The following is a 24,978-nucleotide window of genomic DNA, read 5'->3' on the forward strand; positions in this document are numbered from 1 at the left end:
TCTTAAAGGGGTATTGTTCAGCAAAGTCACAATATGTCCCCAGCCGGTTCTTAAAGGGCCATACACACACAATAAAAGTTCATACTTTTCAGGGGCCATAGTCTTAAAGGGTATTGTTACCCAAAGTCTCAATATGTCCCCAGACAGTTCTTAAAGGGCCAGCAGCAGTACAATAAAATACCATTCCCTGTGCTTAAAGGGCCAGCAGTCGCACAATTAAATACAATATGCCCCAAATAACCCAGGGGCCATAGTCAGCAGGTAAGAGGCTAGCAACCAGGCCTCTCCAGTTCACAGTGGCAAAGCTGGTTTCGCCACATTTCTCCCCTTTGCCAATTAGACTAACAGGGTACCTGACTTTCTGCCGGTCAGTGCCCTGGTTAGTCCAGCAACCCACCCACAAAACAGAAATAACAGAGCAGCCCACCCCCACTAACCGGTTACTACATCTGGGTGAGGAAGAATTCTGTCCAAGTTCTGGTGTCTCACCACTGCTGGGTGGGAGACGAGTAGGCTGTCTTGGTGGGTTGCTGAGGGGGCAGAGACCAGCGGTACTCTGTCCTGTTGCCAGCACTACCACGGGAGTAGTCTGGTGGGCGCCTGGTTGCTGGAGACTGACTGTCTCCCCTTTAGGTGCACAGCTCGACTGCCGGAGGGGGAGACCGACTGTCTCCCCTTTGGATCCATCACACTGAGGCTGGGGAACAGGACCGACCGTCACTATCTCTTGTGCGGTAGGTGCAGAGACTACGGTCCCATCTGCACAGTTGTGGGGCTTAACATCTCCCCTTGGTGGGTTAGGTTGCCGTGGGAGAGAGGGTGTAACAAGCTCCTCTCTCTGGATGGCAAACTGCCGCTGGGGAGAAAGGATGGCACCTTCTGCTCCTTGGGGTACACACTGCCGCTGGGGAGGAAGGACGACACCATCAGCTCCCTGGGGTACACACTGCCGCTGGGGAGGAAGGACTGCACCTTCTGCTCCCTGAGACACACACTGCCGCTGGGGAGGGAGGACACTGCTTTCCACTCCCTTCCCTTCACACTGCCTTCCTGGCATATCACTTTGCTGCTGGGGGGCAGGAACAACAACCTCTGCCCCCTGTAACTCAGCCTGCCGCTGGGGAGGAAGGACGACACCTTCATCTCCCTGGGGTACACACTGCCGCTGGGGAGGATGGACGACACCATCAGCTCCCGGAGACACACACTGCCGCTGGGGAGGGAGGACGCTGCTCTCCTCTCCCTTCACTTCACACTGCCTTCTTGGCATATCACTTTGCTGCTGGGGGGCAGGAACAACAACCTCTGCCCCCTGTAACTCAGCCTGCCGCTGGGGAGGAAGGACGACACCTTCATCTCCCTGGGGTACACACTGCCGCTGGGGAGGGAGGACGCTGCTCTCCTCTCCCTTCACTTCACACTGCCTTCCTGGCACATCACTTTGCTGCTGGGGGGCAGGAACAACAACCTCTGCCCTCTGTAACTCAGCCTGCCGCTGGGGAGGATGGACAACACCATCAGCTCCCTGGGGTACACACTGCCGCTGGGGAGGAAGGACTGCACCTTCTGCTCCCTGGGGCACACACTGCCGCTGGGGAGGATGGACTGCACCTTCTGCTCCCTGGGACACACACTGCCGCTGGGGAGGATGGACGACACCATCAGCTCCCTGGGGTACACACTGCCGCTGGGGAGGAAGGACGGTACCTTCTGCTCCCTGGGACACACACTGCCGCTGGGGAGGAAGGACGACCCCTTCATCTCCCTGGGATACACACTGCCGCTGGGGAGGAAGGTCGGCCCCTTCATCTCCCTGGGATACACACGGCCGCTGGGGAGGAAGGACGGCACCTTCATCTCCCTGGGGCTTACTCTGCCGCTGGGGATCTGGGCCTGCTGCCCACCATCCCGTTGGGCCCGGTGGAGAGACCTCGGTCCCACCTCCCCCTGCCTGTTGTGGTTCCTCACAGGACCAATCTATGAGGACCCCTACTTCGGGTTCTTCCTGCCGCCTCAGGGGGGGGGGCGGCTAACCTCCTCGGATGCAGCCTCTACTCTGCTGCTGTACCACTCTTCCTGCTCATCATACTCTTCGTCCATCTTTGAGTTTTGCTCAGCCATGACCTGGTTCCAGATCCCCTGGAATGTGTCCATGGATATATAACCCCCATACTGGGCCACTTGCTGCCTCACCTTGGCCATAAAATCATCTTCAGCGTCAGAGCCTTCCATACTTGTCTGCTCCAAGTCGCTGGATACCTCTGCTGCCAGGGGCGCTGCACGAGTGCCAACGTTGCCCTCAATTTGTAACTCCAAGGAATTGGTGTTCTGTAGCTGTCCTTCTGGCTGTAGGAACGATCCCGCCGCTTGCCACCAATTGTAACGGACCGTTTCACTTACAAGAGGATAAAACCCAGTTTAGGCAATAATCCCCTTTCCAGATGCACAGGCAGCTACTGCAAACACCATTCTCCCGACTGGAACCACACGAACACTGGGACAGCTGAACAAGAAAAGCAGACATCGGCTTACACTCCTGGCAGTCAGCAAACAATCCCATTCCCCCAAAGAACGAGACGACACATCGCTTTGAGGGTTAAGCAAGACTCAGGACTGGGACACCCAGTCTGGCTTTTATTTCCAACTCACACATACAGGCCACACCCAGGGGGAGGCATAAAATAACCAGTCAGATACATGGCACAACCCACACATCCCCTCCCCTCAGATAACCAGTTAACATAATTATACAGCCAGGAAAACTACAGTTTTTATACATGTGCTATAACTTTAAATCAATACATCCAATCTTCCTAAACACTGCATATTTAAAATCAGCACACTTTAAACATACACCCTTCCAAAAATCAGCCAAATCCCTCCAGTGGATCAAAAGTTAGCTGGAAGTCCTTTATGACCGACCGCAAGCACAATTTCCTGCCCAAAACAGTTCCATAGATTTGGGCTGTGCGGCCGGTCAATTTCATGCCGAAAAAACGACTAAGTCCCATTTCGAACGGGACTTAGTCTCTGGAGCTGAAAAACGAAATGATGGAGAAGGTAAGGGTCAGCGGTGTTCGGCAGAATGTGTAGCCGATTTTGGTTCCACAGAATCTTTAGCATACACCGCTGACCGCATTCGAATGACTAAAATGGCCGCCGCCACGTGTTCGGCTGTCGAATGGCGGCCACCCAGCGCTCGGCAATTAACCTGCAGTAACCTCACAGCCTGGGAGGTAAATTGCCTGCACACTTTAACTTCTGGGTGGTCTGCCTGTGTGGTACTTGGTTCAGTAAGCCCTATGTACTGAACCAAGTGGGAGAGAGCCAGGGGCAAGTTATTTTACAGGTCTGGGGACATAGTCTTAAAGGGGTATTGTTCAGCAAAGTCACAATATGTCCCCAGCCGGTTCTTAAAGGGCCATACACACACAATAAAAGTTCATACTTTTCAGGGGCCATAGTCTTAAAGGGTATTGTTACCCAAAGTCTCAATATGTCCCCAGACAGTTCTTAAAGGGCCAGCAGCAGTACAATAAAATACCATTCCCTGTGCTTAAAGGGCCAGCAGTCGCACAATTAAATACAATATGCCCCAAATAACCCAGGGGCCATAGTCAGCAGGTAAGAGGCTAGCAACCAGGCCTCTCCAGTTCACAGTGGCGAAGCTGGTTTCGCCACAGGATTGTTAGTTATAACTGGGGTTTTCAATTATGTCCCAGTATTAGATAAAAAAAAAAATTAAAAAAAATCAGTAAACAACTAAAGAAACTATATCCTAAGAAATATAATGCAAGAAAATAAGTTAATGGATATATGGCGAGTATACCATGTGGAAGAAAAAGAATATACACATCACTCTAAAGTACACCATTCACGGTCTAGAATTTATTTGGTTTTAGGAGAGAATAGTTTAGTTGAACAAATGCAGAAAATTATAAGAAAAGGACAATCAATGGGCGGACCATAGTTATAACTTGTTTGATATAAAGGAAATGAGAAAACACAAACCCTATACTCCGTGGCGCCTGAATGATAATATTTTGTCTTATATAGTAGACCAAAACCAAATTAGAAATTTAATAGAACTGTATTTTACTGAAAACAAAACGGAAGGATTGTCGTACGCAACCATCTGGTGTGCCTTTAAAGCCGTAGTGAGAGGGTATTTGATAAAACTTAAAAGTAAATCCAAAGAGAAAAAGGTACCTCGAGGGAAGAATTATATATAGAGTACTATAAGCTATCCAAAAACAACAAAAAATATTTAACCAATGAAACGACAAAACAATTAGAGGAGATTAAAAACAAAATAAATAAAATGGAAAATTTAGAGAAAATGAAAATGAATATGAATTTCTACCACGATAATAATAAAACAAAATGGTTAACTAACAAACTTAAAAGGAAATCAGGGAAGAGGGGGCGTGGCTAACCGAGCAAAGAGTAAGACATGTTGGTGTGGAGCTCCTGCGGGCCGCACTAGAAAAACAATTAAAAAGCCACGAAGCAACACCTGTCTGAGCCTATTATCAATACCTGGGCATTCTAGAACCCCCCGGAGAAACATGGGACGAAAAAAATCGCAAGATGACCCACTCTGAGGGCACCAGGCAGTCAGACATCCGAGTGTCCTTTGAGAGGCCGCAGCAGCAAGCGCGGCCCAAGATGGCGTCTATGGGGCCTAGACACTCTAGCTCCTCGGAGGAGTCTGCAGAAGACGACCTTATTACACCAGGGAGGGCCCTGAACGGGGTATACAGAAGTGCGGAATCTGACTCCGACACCTCACCCTCCACTAAGGGGGATATTAAGAAATTGCTGGTGGACTTACGTGAGGTCTGGAAAGCAGACCTAGCGGGTGTGTGCACTGAGGTCGACGGCCTCACCGCACGAATCAACGCTTCTGAAGCGAGAGAAGAGAAAAGAGAGCAGGAGTTACTAGAGTCTCGTGCTCAAATGGAGACGATGTCCCAACAAATACAGGGGCTTAACCGCACGGTCACATCTCTAGAAACCAGACACCGAAGGAAAAATGTGCGGATTCGGGGAGCACCTGAAAGAGTGGGCATGGACACCATACTGGAATTTGCCAATGCCGCGGCAGCGGCCCTGGGTGTGAGACCTGCAGCAGGAGAGTTACCCATCGTGAATGCTTTCTGAATACGGAAGGCCCCAACAGCCCCTGCGGATGCCCCCAGGGATATCATAGCGGTTACCAAGGACATCTCTGTCAAATCTGCACTGCTGGCTCGAGCCAGGGGCACCCCAACCATCACGGTGGATGGCTGCTCCCTTCGGATATACGACGACTTACCATTTAGTGTTTTATTAGAACGACGGAGGTTCCTACTAGTGACAAAGGAATTCAGGGACAAAGGGATTGAATATCGATGGGGAGCATTTGGCACCCTGGTGGTACAAACAGAAGACTCTGTCCTCACCCTGTCAGCGCAGGAAGACCCGGCTGGATTCCTGAAGGCATTACATCTGCCGCGACAAGCCTGCACCACACAGGCGGCAAGTACGACCACCACAAATGAGGGGGGCCAACCTGGTGAGGAGAATGGATAAGGAAACAGGATCAGCGCATAAAAAAAAAATCAAGGCTGTTGGCCCCACCATAACCACAACCAGCCACTGACCAACTGGGGCCACTGATCACCCATGCGACTCCCCACCTTTGACACCGCTGACACTTTACCGGGACTGCACCGACCTCTTGCCCACAGGAGGCCATAAAAAGCTTACCCTGTGGCACTCTTGGGCTGGGTTTTTGTTGTTCCAGCTGACACTCTCCGAAAGATGACAAGAAACAAACGGCTACATTACATGTTTGGATATTTCTCCGCAGTTTCTTAATTTAATAACTTTTTCTCCCCCCCCCCTTTTCTCTTTTTTTCTTTTCTTTTTATTATGCCTTTTGAATATGTTTAATCCTTGGTATCTCTGTAAATTGCAAGCTATTGGGAAATTTCGGGGGAAGGGAACGCTGTAGCATAGGACAGAGGCATTTCGCAGGGACATACATACCGGACGCAACACTGATTAAGGCACGTAGGACCCACGGGGTGTGATGTGCCCCTCTTGGTTAGATACTACTACACACACAGGACCGATAGTCTGAGAGCCCATATTGCTAGAGAGGGATGTAGTGGTTTACCAGGCAGCCCGCTACGACTCCAATCCCATAGCTCCACCATAGGAAGCGTACGAGGTAACCCACATACACACTTAGGCTTCAATTTGTGAGACACAGAGTCCCAAACGTGAGAAGGGGTCACCCTGCCCTAGCATTACAAGGCCTCACCTCACTGAGCAACGAAACACGCTGCTGACACATAGCACATGTAAACTAATAATCTATAACCCGTGGGGCGCTTAGCACACACCTCAGACTCGAAATAGGGCCCGTACCGTCGAATCCACTTATAATTTCCCTATAAGAAGCGACGCCAGGCTATAACGTGGCATGCCACTCCGACCGCCGACATATTACCCCTAGACATGACACGGATAGCATCAATGACTCTCGACCTGACAAATTCTACAATGTGACACCCTGGCCCGTACGTGATACACATGGCTATTGTAGTCAATAATGAGTTTGTTTTATTTTATTTTATCTTATTTAACTTCACTGTTAACTGTAACATTAACTGCGTGGCAGCGGAACGGCACCGGCACACAGCCGGCGGTTTTACCCAAATCCACTAACATGGCGCGAGCCAAGCTGTCTCCACAACCACCGGTTGTACCCACGATGTCCTCCATGGCACGTACAAGTAGGATCACCTTGCATACTATACCCATCTCCCATATAGCCACAATCCTGTGATGCGCACGCTATGCTGACACCCTATTGAGTGAATACGGCATACCTGGCGATACTCCCATACTGAGATCAGCCCGCCTATGCATTATGTACACTATGAGAATAACGCCAGGTAGATCAGATAATTGAGCAGCTAAGCAGCAAAGCGAGATAACAAACCCATAACATGGCACACAAGGGTCCCCTCGGATCACACCTTACATCGATACACACCTTAGGATGATTCACATCAATATCGCATGTGTAACAAAGTTATTTTTATTGTGTATTTAGAAGTATAGGTTTTCCTTTTCCTTTCACTTTTAATTAACTTTATTGCTTATTGACTAGAGTACTAAGATTGCAGATTTATTATACCTATTGTTGATGACCATAAGCTTACATTTTATATCACCAAAATGTGCAACTGTACTCTGGAATGCTGAAACTGTGTTATAAATGTTCCTGTGTATGCCGTTGTGGCAACACAGGTGTGCCGTGTACGTCTGGTTGCACGAAAAATAAAGAATTTAAAAAAAAAAAAAAAAAAAAGGAAATCAGGGAAGAACAGGAAGATTTGGATTAAAAAAGAACAAACATATAAAAATCCAGGGACTATAGCTAACATTTTTCAAACCTATTATGAAGAATTATAACACATCCCAAAAACAACCTAAAGAAAACCAAATAAAAAAAAAAAAATCTAAAAAAAAATGACATAAACTTCCCTAAATTAACATTGGAATAAAATTATTTTCTAAATGTACCCCTCAATAAGGCAGAATTTAAACAAGCGATTGAAAAATTAGTCAACTTTAAAACTCCTGGCCCAGATGGTTTGACAAATACTTTATACCAAATGTATAAAGATATATTTGATAGGAACACTTGTAAATGCTTTTAATGAAATTGTAACTAAAGGCAAGGCAAAGGGCCAAAATAAATGTTATATGCTAATATTCTACCGATCCTAAAAAAAGATAAAGATCCCCAAGAGCTTAAGAATTACCGCCCGGTTTCACTAATAAATGTAGATTCAAAGTTGTTCTCGTCAATTTTGGCAGATAGGATAAAGAAAGTGCTCCCATGCCTGGTCCATGAAGACCAGATTGGTTTTGTTCCCACCAGACAGGCAAGTGCCAATTCAAGGCACTTGATAAGTATTTTGGACTGGGGGATATAGAGAAGGCCTTTGACAGGGTTGGGTGGGGATACATGTTTCGGGTGCTGGAGGCTATGGATTTTGATGGTTGGATGAATGGAATGCAGCAATCAAAACTATATATCAAGAACCGATGGCTAGAGTGGTTGGAATCGATTTGTGTTTCGACTGGTTTCGATTGGGCAACGGCACCCGTCAAGGATGCCCGCTGTCACCAATGCTTTATATACTTTCAAAGAAGCCTTTAGCTATAAGAATAAGAGAAAACACGGGTATAAGGAGGATTCCAGCAACCGTTAGAAAATTGAAACTGTGTATGTATGCGGATGACACCATAATGACCCTGACTGACCCAAATGCTTCCGTTTCCCATTTGATGAATGAGATAACGCAATATAGCAAAATATTCAATTATAAGATCAACGTAGATAAATCTGTGGTTATGTTTAAAAATTGTGAAGTGGATAGAAAAAAACAACAACAAAATCTTAGATTTATATGGCTTTGAAGAAGCCAAGAGAAGCTTTGATTATCTGGGTATACTGCTGTCTGATAACATAGATAGAATAATAGAGATCAACTTTTTGGAGCTGATGAAATCCACAGGGATGACACTAAAAGAACGGAACACTTTGCTACTAAGCTGGCTGGGAAGAATTAATATTTTAAATGCCTATATAATCCCCAGATGGACTTATTTTTTTTAAAATGATCCCCTTAAAAATACCTGCAAGATGGTTGGAGATTATACAGAAAATGTTTAAAATTTTGTTTGGAGAGGGCCGCCACCTCAGTGACATTGCTGCAAGTTGAGTTACACCAGCGACAGCAGAAGGGTTAATCTCCATATTTGCAGCGTTTCATAAGCTATGATTGAGTCTGATCAGTTTCTTTAACCAACTGAGGAGGTATAACAAGCTCATATCACAATTCAAGTCATACATTTGCAATAAATATCACATAAGCACTGATCAGTTTTCAAATCATGTACAGATATTGAGGAAGAATTTGCAATGTGAGAGAGTTTTTTTAAAATAAATAAATAAAACATCAACACAAAACATACGTTTAGCTAGGTTACGAGACTACGGTGGAGTGTCCCAGTTGAAGAGAGGTTTAATGTCAGCATACAGTTTAAATAAGCCCAATCTCAGGTACCAGGTCACACTATGCCCTCCAAGGCAGAGCACAGTCTCACAATAGGCCTAGGCCCAGGCCCTCTACATAAGGGGTGGTAGCGATGCAGGTACCAGACCTGCTTTCGTGGAAGGTACCACGATGTCCGGAGCCTCCAGATTCTTGTATCACTTGGAGCATGCGCCCTTTCGTGGGTGTACCTAACAAATGTGGATATGGAGGTAGGGTAGGTATCAACGGCACATCCACAGAAGATTGCAGGCTGTGTCCGAGCTTGGAGGAGAATTAATTTATCCAGGATAGAAAAGAGCTGGTCTCAGGATTCGACTGAACACGTGGCCTCCGTCATTATAAAGAAGACCGGATTTCTTCAGCTTGTTCATTGTTGCAGATAGACAGTCACCGTAACACTAGCGGAGATGGAAGAGACTAAAGGTGGAGAGTTCTGACACCTACCCCTCACCCACAGTGAGTAAGATGCAGATCAGTCCTAAGCAAAATCCTCCAAATGTAATTGGAAATGCAGCTAGGTTAATTATGCCCAAACCCACCAGGTTTTATGACAGCTTCGTTTGCTTTAAAAATCAGTAAATATGGACATAATCCCCTAAAAAGGCATAAATATCAGCTTTTCACTTGGAGCTCTCAGGAGATGCGGCTGATGAGCATGGCAGTCAGCCCCCAGCCCTTATTTATTTTTTAAATAAATTAAGTTCTGTCACAGGTTTGGCGTTCCCCTAGAACAGGCATAGGCAACCTTTGGCACTGCAGATGTTTTGGACTACACCTCCCATGATGCTTTGCCAGCATTATGGGGGATGTAGTCCACAACAACATCTGTAGTGCCAAAGGTTGCCTATCCCTGCCCTAGAATAATAGCTTTTTTTTGTTCTAAGGGTTAATTGGCCATTTGTTTCACTTTGGTAATTTATCCAAGAACTGTTTATGATCAAAAGGTTTTTGACAGGTTACTGGGGACTTTTTTTTTTTTGGTCAATCTTTGTTTTATTGAAGCATTATGAGTACGTTACAGAAAGGAAGAAAAGGAGAAATATATCAGTGAAAATGCACATGTAGACAGTAAACAATAGCATCGATACATTCTCACATGAGCGTCTGCTTCATTTTATATTTTGAACGACATCCTGTTATCAAGTTAGATAGGCGTATATAGTTATTATAGAGTAACATTCGGTCATATTGGCTGACTATGTAAGTAAGATTAAAGGAGTAAACTAGCGTTTTGCATGTGGGGCATATTTGTAAGGAGATGGCCTTAACAACTGACTGACCAAGCATAGCTTCTGTACACTGATATAACAAGAGGTTATAACATCTTTAAGCAACCCTGTCTAGTGAGTCAGGTGTGTAAAAACAGGAAGATTTACAGGTAATGCGATATTCGATTACTATTATTAGGCACAGCTCAGGTGATTAACCTTCTGCTGGGTGTTGAGAAAGTATGGTAGCCACTAGAGCCTGGGCAGCCTTGCATTACTATGCGTCTCAGCATTATCAGCAGGGTAATAAACTAAATAAACGAGAATCTGTGTAGCAGCCCTATACAAAATTCACAATAGCAGGTTTGTACATTCTCACCTCATTTGTGTCACACTTAGTCTGCCCCCAATCTAACATGTTAGAGGGACTAACTAGGTGAGGCATATCACATTGGGGGGAGGTTCAAAAGAATACAAGAGACAGCCTTCATTCCACGGACCCGGTTTTCTCTAGGGGCTGGGTCCTTCTCCCTGTGGGAGTGACGGGGGGTCTTGCTGGTCAACCGCTGGCTGCGGTGATGGGCCCTTCGTCTGTGTGGGCGATGTCTCAGGGTCGCGCCCAATTTGGCCTTCGGCCCAGGTAGGCCAGTAGTAGGAGGCTTGGGCGTTTTTAGTCCAGCTTGGCCCGAGGGGGTCTTCCGGCTTCCGCCTCTCCGCTCTTCTACCCGAGCTCGTACTGGTAAGTTTGCGCAGAGTTTCATCAGGGCTTCCAAGAATCGCTGGAAGTGCCTGTCTATCCGCTGCATAAGGTGGTCCACTGAGTTGTGGATCGTTGCGGTTTGCTCGCTTGCGGTCTCTGTAGGCCAGGGTGCCGTCGCCATTTTGTTGAGTGCGGCTAGGCCCCGCTTCTGCTTAGTAGTTGGGTGCTGTGGCAGTCGATTAGCATATTCCTGTGGGGACCGGGATAACCCCCACCGGTCCAAGGGGGAGGGGGAGTGATTTGCTGGGGTTTCTGCATCAGCTTACGGGCCAGAGGATCGGCCGCTTCCTCGTGGCTCAGCCGTGTGTAGGCCCCAAGCGTCCAGTGAAGCAATCCAGCATCCCAGACTCCCAAGAAAGGTACCGTCGGGTGCAGCTACCTCTCCTGGTTATTAGCTGTGGGAACAGTGATCTGTGTGTGTGGGTTGGCAAGTAAGGCACCCCGATTTTAGTCTCCAGACGTGGGAGCTTGTGCTAAACACGTCTGGGCTGCTTGGCTGTTAGGCGCCGCCCCCTACTGGGACTTTTTATTCAATGTTTATGACTTTATTGCTGGAGATTTTAGGTTTAGCGAACAAATAATGAAAGCTCACAATGTAAGAGAAACATTCAGTGAAATAATAAAAAGGAAGTAAGATGGTCTGAGGTTACACAAAAAAAAACCATATTCATAGAGTCACATGCATTACCAACCCCCATCTACCATTACCATGGTACCATTACCATTACCATTACCATGCAGATATATTATTACAGTTAGCGATACAGTGTAGCTGGTACGTATTTGTATTTCGTTACTGGCAGTCTGTATCCACTGTTACATTTATTTATACAGATTTTACCTCACCTTTCTAAGGATTTCTAATATTTTGGACCTATCTACTTATTACAGAGACTACATCTGTCGATTTGGATACGGGCAGTCTGTATTCATTATTACATTTATTTATACAGACTTTACCTCATTTTTCCAAGGATTTTTAGCATTTTTGGACTTATCTACTAATTACAGAGACTATATCTGTCGATTGGGATAAGTTTAGACACTACATCTTAACCCAGTCTGTTTTTAACGTATTGGATTTATTTTGGGCCAGTACCACTGTGTATATTATATGTAATTCCTGTGTCTTTTTCTCTTTTATATTTTAGATTACTTATTGTAGTTTTCGTAGACTCTTTCTCCCCCCCCCCCCCCTTTTTTTTTTTTTTTTATAGCTAGAAGATCTCCTGATACGCTTAGGGCGTTATCCCCTTTTTATCACAGATAATGTTACCTTTTTTGTTTAAAAACAATGATGCTTGGTAAAAAAAAACAAAAAAAAAAAAAAACCTATGTAAACGAGAGCCACCATTCAGTGAGCTCATGCTTAACCTCTTGTTTCACTGCACCATGTAACCAACGTCTAAAACTCTACTGGGCTCTTGCACGAGCCAAACTGTTAAAAAGCTTTACTATGTGTCATTGCAAAAATAAAGAATAATAAAAAAATAAAACATACATGGTGGTTTCAGATCATATAATAGCGTACATACAAAAAATGATATACTGGGGGTGGGATTGGACGCCATCTAAAGCGGACACATCTACCACGAGCTCCACATATACTCATCTTAAATTTACATTTCTGGTGCCTACCCGAGCGCAGAACCATGGTAATTCGACGCCTAAAGGTGTCCCAGAGACGCTGCTTGTACTGGTGAATCTTACCTTTGCTTGTTGCGGTGGTGCTTCGTACTGTCTATCTTGGTGCCTAGTGTGGGACCGGCAAAGGTTGGGGTCGACCTCTCCACTGGGATCCTGTGGGCTGACTTGCGGCTGAGTCCTCTGTCCTTCCCCCTTGGAGTGGTGGGGGTTATCCTGGTCCGTACTACAAAAGATTTTGGTGCCCCTGTGTCACCTACCTGCACTCATCCCTGAGACCTGCTTACCATGGACTCACCTATAAAATCCGAGAGGGCTCTCCATTACTCATTAGAGCGGTCCCTAAGTAAACTGGATGACGTCTTCACCCATTTCTGGGCAACATTGGAGAATTGCACTGCACACCAGGAGGTAGAATGGAGGAGGGAGAGTAAGGGGGCCAGTGATCCTCCTTCAGGCAAAGCTTATCCTATGAATTCCGTTCACTCTTTTACATGTCTACCTACCACTCTTCTACATGCCTACCTACCAAGGGCAAGTCCCTGAAGCATCGCCCATGCAGACAGGGGGGTATCTGCCGTAAGCAATACAGTATCACCACAGCCTTCTGACCCCCAAAATGGGGAAGGACTTGGACTTCTTAAGACTCCGAGTCTGTGGCATGCAGATGGCGGCCTCATTTTGGACCTGGGGTTGGAAGGACGCCTGGTCTTGCTCCCACTATGTCTGTACCTCCAGCAGCCTCCTTACAACAACTATGCATTTCCCGAGCCCAGGGATCGGCTGAATGAACGCAAGCCAACATATCTCACATGTTATATGCTCACATTGAAAACTGCTGCGTGTTTTCCTGTTATTTTCTTTTGTTTTATTAACGCTATGCATACCTTGTAATGCGGGTTTACGGTGACATTGGGGGACCTCAAAGTCCGACCCACTATGGCTACCAAGGTTGTTATAAAGCACGACTACACGACTGTACATGACATGTCTAAGAGCCTTGCTTGGGTTTTCCTCTACAGCTTAACTTTGCTTGATATATGTCCCAATCTACAGTTTGATGTAATTGCTTAGCCTGTTGATCTACTTTATGCCTCCACCTAGCTATATACTGAATTACCATGGTTTATTTCAGGGCTCGACAAATCCCACGTGCCAGGTCGTCATGGCGACTAGGAATTTCGGGATAAGTGTGCCCGGAGGGCGGGAGGCCGGTTGGAGAGTTTTGGAGGCAGGCGGAAAGTTGGGGGATTATGCAGGTGGGCGGCATGCTGGTGGGCGGCATGCTGGTGGGTCGTGGAGGTGGGCAGCTAGCTACACGAATAGTAGGCAAGCGGCGAGGGAGTTGTGGTGCCTCTGCTCCCCCGCGCGCCGCTCAGTGAGACCGGGGCCCGAGATATGACGTCATATTCCGGCCCGATCTCACTAAGCGGCCCGCGGGGGAGCAGAACAGAGACATAACAGCGCCCTCGCCTCCCGGCAGCAATATGCACAGCTAGCTGCCCGTCTCCACGACCCACCAGCATGCCGCCCACCTTCACAATCCCCCAACTTGCCGTTAGCCTGCACAAACCCTAAGCCGGTCACCCACAGGTATTGTCTGTCTGTCATAGTGTGAGTGTATGGGTCTCTCTGTCGTGTGTGAGTGTCTGTCATGGCTGTCTGTCATGGTATAGGTGTGTGTGTCTGGGTCTGTCTGTCATGGTGTATGTCAGCCATGGTGTGGGTGAGTGTATGGTTCTGTCTGTCATGGTATGTGTGTGTCTGTCATGGTGTGTGTGCTTAGGTTACCAGACCACTTCCGTTCGCAAGGGAATGGTGTTTTTACTCACCTTTTTTCCCACGCCATGCTGGTCTCCCATTGACAAGATGATCTCAGCCAATCCAATGTTTTCCACAGAATTGGCTGCAAAACGCTGCACCAATCAGCATCTCCTCATAGAGCATCTCCATGGGGACCGTTCAGTGCCTCCATGCAGTGTGTGGAGACGCTGAATGTAGGTGCTGCACACTGTGCAGCACTGACACAGGAAGCACCTCTAGTGACTGAGTAACGGTCACTAGAGGTGTCACTAGGAAGCAATGTAAACACTGCCTTTTCTCTGAAAAGTCAATGTTTACATTGAAAAGCCTGCAGGGACAGGCTATAGACACCAGAACCACTACATTAAGCTGTAGTGATCCTGGTGACTATTTTGTCCCTTTAAGAATTGTATTTTTGTCGTTATATAATATAAAGTTATATACCTACCGTATGTAATATGTCTCTCTAAGTTTGTATACTGGTCATTTAAAAATGGTGCTGAACCCTAGTCTTCCCCTGCTACCCACTATGACTAGCGAATTACTGTTGTCAATACATCGTCTTATCCTGCTTGTAAAAAACCAAAAGCACCGCAAAAATAAAGAATGTAAAAAAATAAAAAAAATAAAAAAAACAACAAACAGATATCTGACATACACTACACTCTCAGTTTAAGTTGTCCCTTCCCAGAAGCTACGTGGCTGCCTCATTTAGCAAGAACATATCTAGTGATGCCTGTCCTCAGCCTGTGCTTCATTGCCCCGAGTCTCTGACGCCATTTTACCTCATTAGGTTTCCTGGCAGCCTTTAGACTTTAGAATATCGTAAGTACCGATTGGCTTCCTTCACTCCTTGCATCTCCACTTGGGCAAAGAAAGGAAAATCCGCATAACAAAAATAACAATTCTTGACTATACCGATATTGTAAATGAAAATCTCACACTTTGTAGAGTCAAGTGCAGTCTTTTAGCTACCTATAGCCGTCCGCTTGCATCAATATTGTTACAGTACAGCAACGATGGAAAACAAAAAGAAAATTGAGTGGAATATTTTCTGTACTCACCCAGAATTGAGTGGAATGTTTCTTGTACTGACCCCGATGTACATTTATATCAGCACCAGAAATATAAAACAATCACGTTTTCCTGCACATTGAGCAGACATGTACTGGCTAATCTAAAGCCACCTGCAGCTGCAACATGAGTCAAGTTTGCATACATATAAAAGGCAGTTCTAAAAGCACAAACGTATAACATACAGGTAACCTACCTGTCATTACCAACAGACAAAGTGACATCAGTAGATGTAACCTTGACATTGTGTCTGAAGGTCATAAGTGTCCCAATATCATATGATCCTACTTCATACATCTGTAAAAAGAACAGAGAATTGGGTCATATGACATACATAACTGTCAAAAATCACAGCAAAAGTGAGTATTTTCCACCTTTTACAAGAATCCTAATGTTTATATCAAAGTCAGTCTTTACAATTACACAAACCTATTAGAAAAAGGCTTAAATGAACACTACAGGGTCAGGAACACAACAATGATTGCAACATGGCCATCTCTACACGGTTCCGCCACTAACTGTACAGTAAACATTCTCCAACGGCATAAAAATACACAACTTACTGTAATTTTTTACTGAATTCCATGTTCGTTAAAGGGACACTATAGTCACCTGAACAACTTTAGCTTAATGAAGCAGTTTTGGTGTATAGAACATGCCCCTGCAGCCTCACTGCTCAATCCTCTGCCATTTAGGAGTTAAATCCCTTTGTTTATGAACCCTAGTCACACCTCCCTGCATGTGACTTGCACAGCCTTCCATAAACACTTCCTGTATAGAGATCCCTATTTAGGCTTTCTTTATTGCAAGTTCTGTTTAATTAAGATTTTCTTAACCCCTGCTATGTTAATAGCTTGCTAGACCCTGCAAGAGCCTCCTGTATGTGATTAAAGTTCAATTTAGAGATTGAGATACAATTATTTAAGGTAAATTACATCTGAAACCAGTTTTTTTTTCATGCAGGCTCTGTCAATCATAGCCAGGGGAGGTGTGGCTAGGGCTGCATAAACAGAAACAAAGTGATTTAACTCCTAAATTGAGCAGTGACATTGCAGGGGAATGATGTATACACTAAAACTGCTTTATTTAGCTAAAGTAATTTAGGTGACTATAGTGTTCCTTTAATAAAAAACAGAACTGGACTTCAATTAACAATGAAACCATTAACCATAGAACAGAACTGTACATTCTACAAAACCATAAACATTTAACCATAAACTATTAAAAGGGCAATTCATACGTTTGCTAAAGTTATTGCAAATTTGTACACCAGTATTTTTTGATTTTCTTCATAGTAAACATAAAAGAGAGGCACTGACTGGGTGGGATGTTTCCACTAAATATGAAAATTGTAGTAAATTGAAATACAAACGTAAAATGTATGCTGTGAAAGCTGTGATTACTGATGAATTACATTGTTTTGTTTTTTTTAACCTGCACTTTTTTTTTTTAAACCTAAATTATGCAATTTTAGTTTTTCGTAAATAAGCCCCCAAACTACAAAAAAAAAGAAAACAAAATACGACTAATATCTAGGAAAATAGTGCTAAAAGTTCAGTGCTACTCACAGCTTGGCTTTTTCAGCCTAACGTTTCTGTATTTCAGTTGCATTTAAAAAACAGTTATAATATATATTATTTGTATTACTGGCATTTATAAAGCGCCAACATATTCTGCAGCGCTGTACAATTGAAAAAAAGAAAAAAAAAAAGAATATACACAGACCAATTCAAAAAGGTAAAGAGCCACCCAGCATACTGTCCCTGATCTGAGATTTATATTTAGACAATAAAAGGCAAATATTTAACCACAAAAAAAAAAAAAACATTGGTTTTCGCAAACAACAGCCATAAAGAAAGTAAAATTAAAGCTACCTATACAAATGCGATGCATTTGCACAAATCTGCAAACTACTTCCATCATTCACAGCCAGCATGCACTTATGAGGCTGTGGATGATGGGGGTTGTTGCATTACTATAGTGAAAGTAGGTACATTTATTTCAGTGCCTTAACAATGAAAACCCTAAAAACGACAAATTATTAAGACAATGCCGAATCTAGCAAAAATGAAGATTATGTAAATGTTTACATTCTAGAGACATAATTTAGTACAGGGACCTAACCGTATATACTATAGTCAGATTTGATTTTGATATGCTATAAAATGTATGATAATCTATATTAAAGACCTGCTCTACTGTACAGAACACAAATACAATATTCATGCTAAAAAAAAAAAATGTATGTAAACAGTTAAACATCAATGATAACGGTTTGGGTTGAGTGAAGAAAAGTCGTCGCTAACAGGGTTATTTACTAGAAAGTGAGAATTCAAAGTGAATTTCAAATTTAAGTTCAGAGTAGCCAAACTGACAGCTGATTTAGTGAATTTCTAAGGTTGGGCTATTTTAACCTTAAAATTTTAAATTCACTGTGAATTCTGCATTTAGTAAATAATCCATTTAGAAAGAACCCATTGCTTTCACTTTGCAATCCACAGCCCATAAAACAAGCCCACATCACAGCTCCTTCTACCTACTGAAGGAAAACGACTACTCTCATCAACCACAGGCGGTATGTTCTGTGGCTGTGGGTGATGGAAGTTGCTGTAGTTCTGTAAGCAGAAGCCACACAGCTCACAGTAACTTATCTTAAAAAAATAAAATAAAAACACAACAACAACAAAGCACTAAATCTCTAAAGAACACACTGTGAAACTGACCCCAGCCCTTCCTGCCAGCACAGATAAGGGATCATGTAGCACTGGAGTCAGACCCATGCCCGTTACCATGGCACCCTCTCCATTGAACACAGCTACCTACCTGCTGAGGCTGCCAGGGAGAGGAGCTGCTCTGTATTACCCAGACAGAAGGCTAGGTCAGCCCCTACATTCCTATCTGTTTGCCCCACCTTCAGCTCGCTAAGCACCGAATGGAGAAACTAAGCTGCGTCCTGATTGGTCGGGAGCGTGTCATCGGCACCGTGTTACACAATCCCAGCTGGAGGAGGATACATTGTAACAGCGATTTCCGGTACCTCGAATCCTCTGGGCACTTTCTCTTCCATTATCGGACAACGTGGAGGCAGATCCAGCCAGCAAGATCAATCAATTACACTGTAACAAATGCTCCACAGTTATACATTTATAGAGACATATTATAATACAGCATTGTATTGGGACACAGGACAGAGATTTCAGTGTAATTATTAGGGTCTTGTTATTTTCATGTATTTTATTAGGAGTATCTGTACTAGTAGGGGTTTTTATTCTGAATATTCACACAACGAAGCAAGTACCCCATCATAGAAACCCCATATGTGGGCTAAAATATCACTTTAATTCCGAGTTAGTGTCCCCAGAAGATAAAGGGACAATATAGCCATCCAGATCACTTCCTCTCAATGATGTCATTTGGGTGCAGTGTCCCTGTCCTTTTAACCCTGAATCCACCTCTAGTGGCTGTCAGTATGATAGTAAAGTTCAGTCATGAGTTGCTGAAGCCCACAGGAAAGCACTTTCCTCTGGGGAAGTGTGAATGCGTCAGCGGCACTTGCTGTACATGCGCATTAGGTCCCCAATTCTAGGAGAAGCATTGACGGGTGTGCGAGCCCAGAAAAGTTTGATTCAATTCTTGATCCTGAATGACATTCTTTGCACCAGAGACAATCGCTGATAAAATGGAGACGAGGCTGTTTTTGATTTTTCTTTGGGTGGAGAGGGTTAATAAGCAGCTTAGCTGCCCAATCCATAGGCGATCTCCTGTCCAATCCATAGGCAGCAAAAAAGATGATCGATGGTTAGGGGACTGCCACTAAATGTTGATTTTAGTCACAGACCAAGTGTGAAGTGATCACTAGAGTAAAAAAAAGAGGAGGTGCTGTAAAACAACTGGGATTCTTTAGACATTTTGACTTCAGTTACTAAGAGACTGGCAGTAATACAGTGTATTTACCCTTTCTGTGCTAGTGTTGGAGTCGGAGATAGCCTGGGTCATTGATTATAGTGTTAGACTAGCTTTACCTTTATGGTTTACCTATCGGCACTAGAGAAACATTGAGTGGGATTTGGGATATTGACTCGTAGGTTGGCAGGCATTTTGTCATTCGTCCTAGTGTGAGACTATTTTACCAATACACACCAAACTTGTTTTTTGTAATTTTTTGTTTTTGAATGTTTGGAGAAAATTCAAGTGTGTTGTCAGGAAAAAAAAATCCTCTTGCCCAGCCTGCATCATAGACTCTAATATGAGACTATCTTACAAGTATACAGTTGCTAACAGTTGTGTATATATATATTTTTTATGTCTGTGTGGGTAACTTGTATGGAGGAAAGAAGATCCTATTTTTTTTTCTTAGTGAATTCAGTCCAGTATGTGCTGTGCAATGTCACGTATTACTCACAAAGGAAAATTGAGGGAGGGGAGAGGCCCTGTTCCCCAATCCACCATCAGCAGTTTTGCCATGGCCTCTAAGAGTTGTAATACTTCTTCCTTGACCATGAGGGCTTCTGACACCTCCACCACCACTATTAGTAGTTTTCATGAAGCCTCAGGATATTGGGATTAGCAGCATGTCCATTACATCCGATTCAGCACCCAGGGGGCAATTGTCCCCCTCTCCCCCCCCCGCCCCCCCCCCATTCTTTTCATGCTGCAACAACTTGTGCTGCTGTTTTCAATGACACCGCAGCTCTATTTAGCAGAGTTAACTCAAGTGTTATTCCTTCTTGGTCCCTCCAACTCTTAAGACGCAATGAAGGGAGAGCACTCCTTTGTGCTACTACCACCACCCTTAGGTAGAGCACTGGGGATGATGATACTGCCAGTAGTTGATAGAGGCAGTTTGGTCAGGATGGGTTGGACCCCTCATTTTGAATTAAGATGAAAAAAAATAGAACCCCCTCTAAAAAGTTACTCTTGCTATGTGCTTCTGCCAATGCCACTTACACCCACTTCCATTTAATTCAGACTGAGTTTTTTGCCTTCTTTTGGATCAACAGCAAAAACATATGTGAGGAAGGCTGAACTTGATTGACGCAAGTCTCTTTTCAGCTATGTAACGATGTAATTCAGTGTGCTTCTGTGTTATTGCTTGTGCTTTAGAAATTGCAAGCTTCGTCCCTCAGTAATATCCATATTGTGTGACCGAGGTTTACTGCACAAGTGAATCTCTAACACTGAGCGTTCCAAGTCTTTTTTTTTTTAACTCTTTGTAGAAACAAATATTCTAAAATGTAGTGGTGCTGGTGGCCATGGGTGGAGCTTTGGGGACCGGTCACCAAATTGTGTTCGGGGCTCAATTACCAGGTGTTTTTTGACCCTAGCAATGCCCCTGTGCCCCTTTGGATCTTTACCTTTGCTTTGGTTTAAAAAGCTTCCCCCTGACTGCCATACTGGCAAATCACATCTAGTCAGAGCTCCAGGAGAAAATTGATTTTCTGCCCATTTAACCACTTACTTTACTTAAGATATCAAGCTGCAGGGGCTGCCTGGTGTCTCTGTACATCAACGACAGATAGCCTTGTGCATGGAGGGGCTAAAGCCTCTGTACCTACTTGTCCTAAGAGGAAAACCAAGCTGCCATCTTCCCACCATATAGCCACATAGTTGGGCTGAGAGCCAATGGGGGGTGGGGACCCAGGGATGCAGCCCACGTCCTTGGAGGGAGTATAACTGCCAACATGCGACAGTGCCTCTTCGAGATATGGATCTGGGTGCCAGGCGCAGCCTGATAGATGGGCCCGGGGCCGGTGGAGTGGATGGCTCTGGATGAGGAGAACGGTGTCCTACTATGGGACTTTTGTGCTTAGCTTGGGGGTTGGATGAACACACAGTAGGGCCAGGAGCAGTTTTTCTTTTGAGCATTTGGCTTCCATTCACAACTTGTCCAGTTCTATGTTTTAACGTGCTGCCTCCAAGTCCATCTAGACGACCATTTACCAGTGATGTCAGTTAACCCCTTATATTCCTTACAGTATATTCACGCAAATAGTGCGTATACCAAAGCCAGCTTATTATGTGTAACAACCTACTTGTATTACTCACATTCACATATTTTACTTACTATTTAAAAATTGTGCAAATCCTTCGACTTATATGCCTTATCCAGTATTGAATCCATCGGAATTTGCCTCACAGTAACATGCTTACGTTTGCCTGTATCTCTGCCATTGCATAAAAAAAATCATTATTTAAAAAAAAAAAAGATAAAAAAAAAAAGAAGCTTTCTCCTGGTCTGCCTTGGATATGTGATGTAAGTGGTGCATAATAGTACATTTGAATTAGTGGGGATTTTTAACATGTTGTATTCTCCCCCGCAACATCTGACTTGACTATAAATTATTTTCAAACCGTCAAATATGCGTTCAGCTATTGAATTTCCTATCTAATTCTTCCTCTGTCTACTAAGAGTAAGGCAGCTCATTATCTCACTGCAATTTCTTTTTATTTTTAGAAATCAAGTCACTGAGTTGAAACACAGTTTGTTAAAGAAAGGAACCTATATGTGGGTAGAAATGTTTACATTTCTTTTTTTTTTTTTTAAATGTGATCTCCCATGGGAGAGCCATGAGGGACAACTCCGCCATTTTATCACCATCTTGCAACAACTCAGAGCTGCGGTTAGTGTCACCCCTGCCATGCCAGCGGAACATCTTGTAACTCAGATCTGCAGTATGAAAAATAATAAAACAAAAAACTTTTTGGATTACCATTTTTTACAGAATATAAAACAATCGCACATATATTTACTAGAGATTGATAAGAGAAAAATAAATAAAACAAACAGTATAATAACTACAGTAAATTTCAGCTAGTGTGTATTTTGTGTGGATGTAGGGTTTGTAGCGAGTGTATATAGGGACTCTGCTGTGTGCTTAGGGAATGGAGTATATGTGTGTAGGGGATGTAATATGTATGTTTAGAGAATGTAGTGTATGTGTACAGGGAATCCAGTGTGTATAAGGGATGCTGTGTTTGTGACTATAGAGGTTTCAGTGTGGGTGTACAGTGGATGTTTGGCCATGACCAAATAGTGTTGTGTTCTGCACCTTTATCAGTATATGCTTGGTCCTTAACTCCCTCAACTGTTCGAAAGAGTGAGCTCAGCACCTTGTGTTCCTCTTTCTCTTCTCAATGACTCAGAGTGAACGACCCAGAGCTCTTACTCATTGACTCAGCCCTGGAACCAAGAGCTGTTAAAGTGATCTGCACCTAACATTGGTGTGTACCACAATGCTCTCCCAGTGCACCACCAGGGATTAAGCCCTGAGTGCCCTTCACTGGACCACCAGAGGTAACATATCCATCTTCTAAAAGGTAAGAAGGAGGGGGGGACAAAAGAAACATTTCCCTAAATAAACGCACACCATTTGGCTGGCACAATGTATAGATAACATTTAAAAATCCTTTCATTTAATGCACGGATAAACAACCATGACAGGTACAATTTAATAAATGTAATAATGATGAAAAAAAACAACAAGGAAACAAAAAAAGAAAAACGGTGAACAGCCATTGACAAGATTGTATAAGAATGTTTAAAGATTTCCAGCTATGAGAAATAGCAAACTCATCATTTAATGTAGTCTGATGTTAAATCTTCCTCTGGGTCAGAAAAATCACTGTAACCTGAAGTCATCTTTTCTTTTGAACTATAATCTTTAGATTGCTCTAATGGTGGAACATCCAAATTGAATATATTTACAAAGAGTCGGATTTTTTGCACAACAGGTGATCTTGAGTCGTGAAGGCCTGTTATAGTGTTTTGGCTGATCTGTGGAGGCAGCTCCTGTTTCAAACTTGACCAGATAAGCTCTGGGTCTCCTAATGACACAGATTTGAAATTAACATTACAAATCTCGTTTTTGTCCTGTGAACGGTTTGAATTGATATACAGTGCTTTAACTGGGAAAAGTGTTTTTTGGCAATGGCTTTTGGGTATTTCCGAGAGCGGTTCATTTTCGGTAGGCATTGCTTCTTCAGCTGAGGGTCCACACTCTTGTGCACTAGGCTTGGCTGGTGAAGACGTAGAAGGACGTGGAGCATTGTTACATAAACCACTTGCATTCCTTTCACCATTTTCCAAGAAACTTATACTCTCATCAGAATTTTGTCTACCATTGTCATGATATATTCTGCATTCAATGTTTCCAACTTCACTCAGCAAATCAGCAGGTATGACATATTTTGGGTCATTTAATTCTGTATTTCTATTGTGAGTACCCTCAGATCTTGGAAGCCACATCTTTTATATAAAAAAAAAAACATTAAATAATTTTATTAAAGCATAGTTCTTAAACTTTCCTACTCAGTAAAAAAACACAAGTGTGTATTCCTGACCCTATAGTGTTAAAATAACTATTAAACCCCCCTGCCTCCCTGACTCCCTAAATACAGTAAAATCCACATTATTTCCTGCGTTGCACAGATCTATGGTGCTGGCTCCTCCCCTGTTTCACCTCCTTGGCTGTCATTATCAGAAGTAATGATCTCAGCCAATCATAATGATTTCTCATAGGACTCATTGGGATTGGCTTAGATTGTAAACAAGGCGGAGTGGGGGGGAAACAAACACCACCCTGGCCAATCAGAATCTCCTCATAGTGATACATTGAATCAATGCAACTCTATGGGGAAAGTTCAACATCTCCATGCAGAGCGTGGTGACCCCGTGTACAGCACTGACCCAGGAATCACCTCTTGTGGCTGTCTGAGGAGTGGCCACTAGAGGTGTTCCTATGTTGTAATGTAAACACTTCCTTTTTCTCTAAAAAAGACAGTGTTTACTGCAAAAAGCCTACAGGGGCTGACTATACGCACCAGAACAACTACATTAAGTTGTAAATTACATCAAACTCCAGCACAAATCCTGTAAAGAAACGTAGTGCTGCAAACTCAATCTGAGCCATGTTGATAAAGTGTCAGGGTAGACGTAAAATGCTTACAGAGCACTCTTAGGTATTTAACCTGTCTTTTCAACCCCCCCCCCCCTAATTCCAGCAGGCACAGGGCTGACGTTTTCTTTTATTGCATTAATGTTTTTTGGGTTTGGGCACTATTTCCTATTATATTGTTATTTTATGCCCTGTTAATGAGGCCTGCTTTTTACACGCCATGTTACAATTTTTTTAAACAACTAAAGATGCACTACTTATGGAGCTTTCTCGTTTTTATATTATGGACGGCAGTGAGTGAAGACCTTTAGGAACAAAGTGGAGAAACTTACATTAAGCTGTAGTTTTTCTGGTGACTATAGTGTCCCTTTAACAAATATTAGGAGGTCCTTTCTATTGTGTGAGTTGATAATAAAGAATACTCGCCACTGGCAACTGGAGGAGCCTGGTCGCCCACCTCCTGCCACTGG

At 43.8% G+C, this 24,978-nt stretch overlaps 2 protein-coding genes across 3 annotated transcripts in view; both read right to left on the reverse strand.

Moving 5' to 3' along the window:
- LOC134586860 (interferon alpha/beta receptor 2-like) overlaps nt 1-18,556 on the reverse strand; it is a 39,655-nt gene extending 21,099 nt beyond the window's left edge. Inside the window, exons 1-2 of one of the 2 annotated variants that reach the window (XM_063442743.1) lie at nt 18,438-18,556; nt 15,811-15,911 (exon numbers count right to left, since the gene is read on the reverse strand). In XM_063442743.1, coding sequence (XP_063298813.1) covers nt 15,811-15,859 — 49 coding nt within the window. In that variant the 5' untranslated portion in view covers nt 15,860-15,911; nt 18,438-18,556. Of the gene's footprint in view, nt 1-15,810; nt 15,912-18,337; nt 18,404-18,437 lie in introns of those variants that run through there. The other variant, XM_063442754.1, reaches the window with a different exon arrangement.
- A 4,567-nt stretch (nt 18,557-23,123) lies between these two features.
- Nucleotides 23,124-24,978, reverse strand: part of LOC134612796 (uncharacterized) — a 40,014-nt gene continuing 38,159 nt past the window's right edge. The window contains exon 8 of the mRNA XM_063457414.1: nt 23,124-23,859. Coding sequence (XP_063313484.1) covers nt 23,188-23,859 — 672 coding nt within the window. The 3' untranslated portion in view covers nt 23,124-23,187. The remainder of the gene's footprint in view (nt 23,860-24,978) is intronic.

Source organism: Pelobates fuscus, chromosome 1, assembly GCF_036172605.1.
Source record: "Pelobates fuscus isolate aPelFus1 chromosome 1, aPelFus1.pri, whole genome shotgun sequence".
Taxonomy (NCBI): Eukaryota; Metazoa; Chordata; class Amphibia; order Anura; family Pelobatidae; genus Pelobates; species Pelobates fuscus.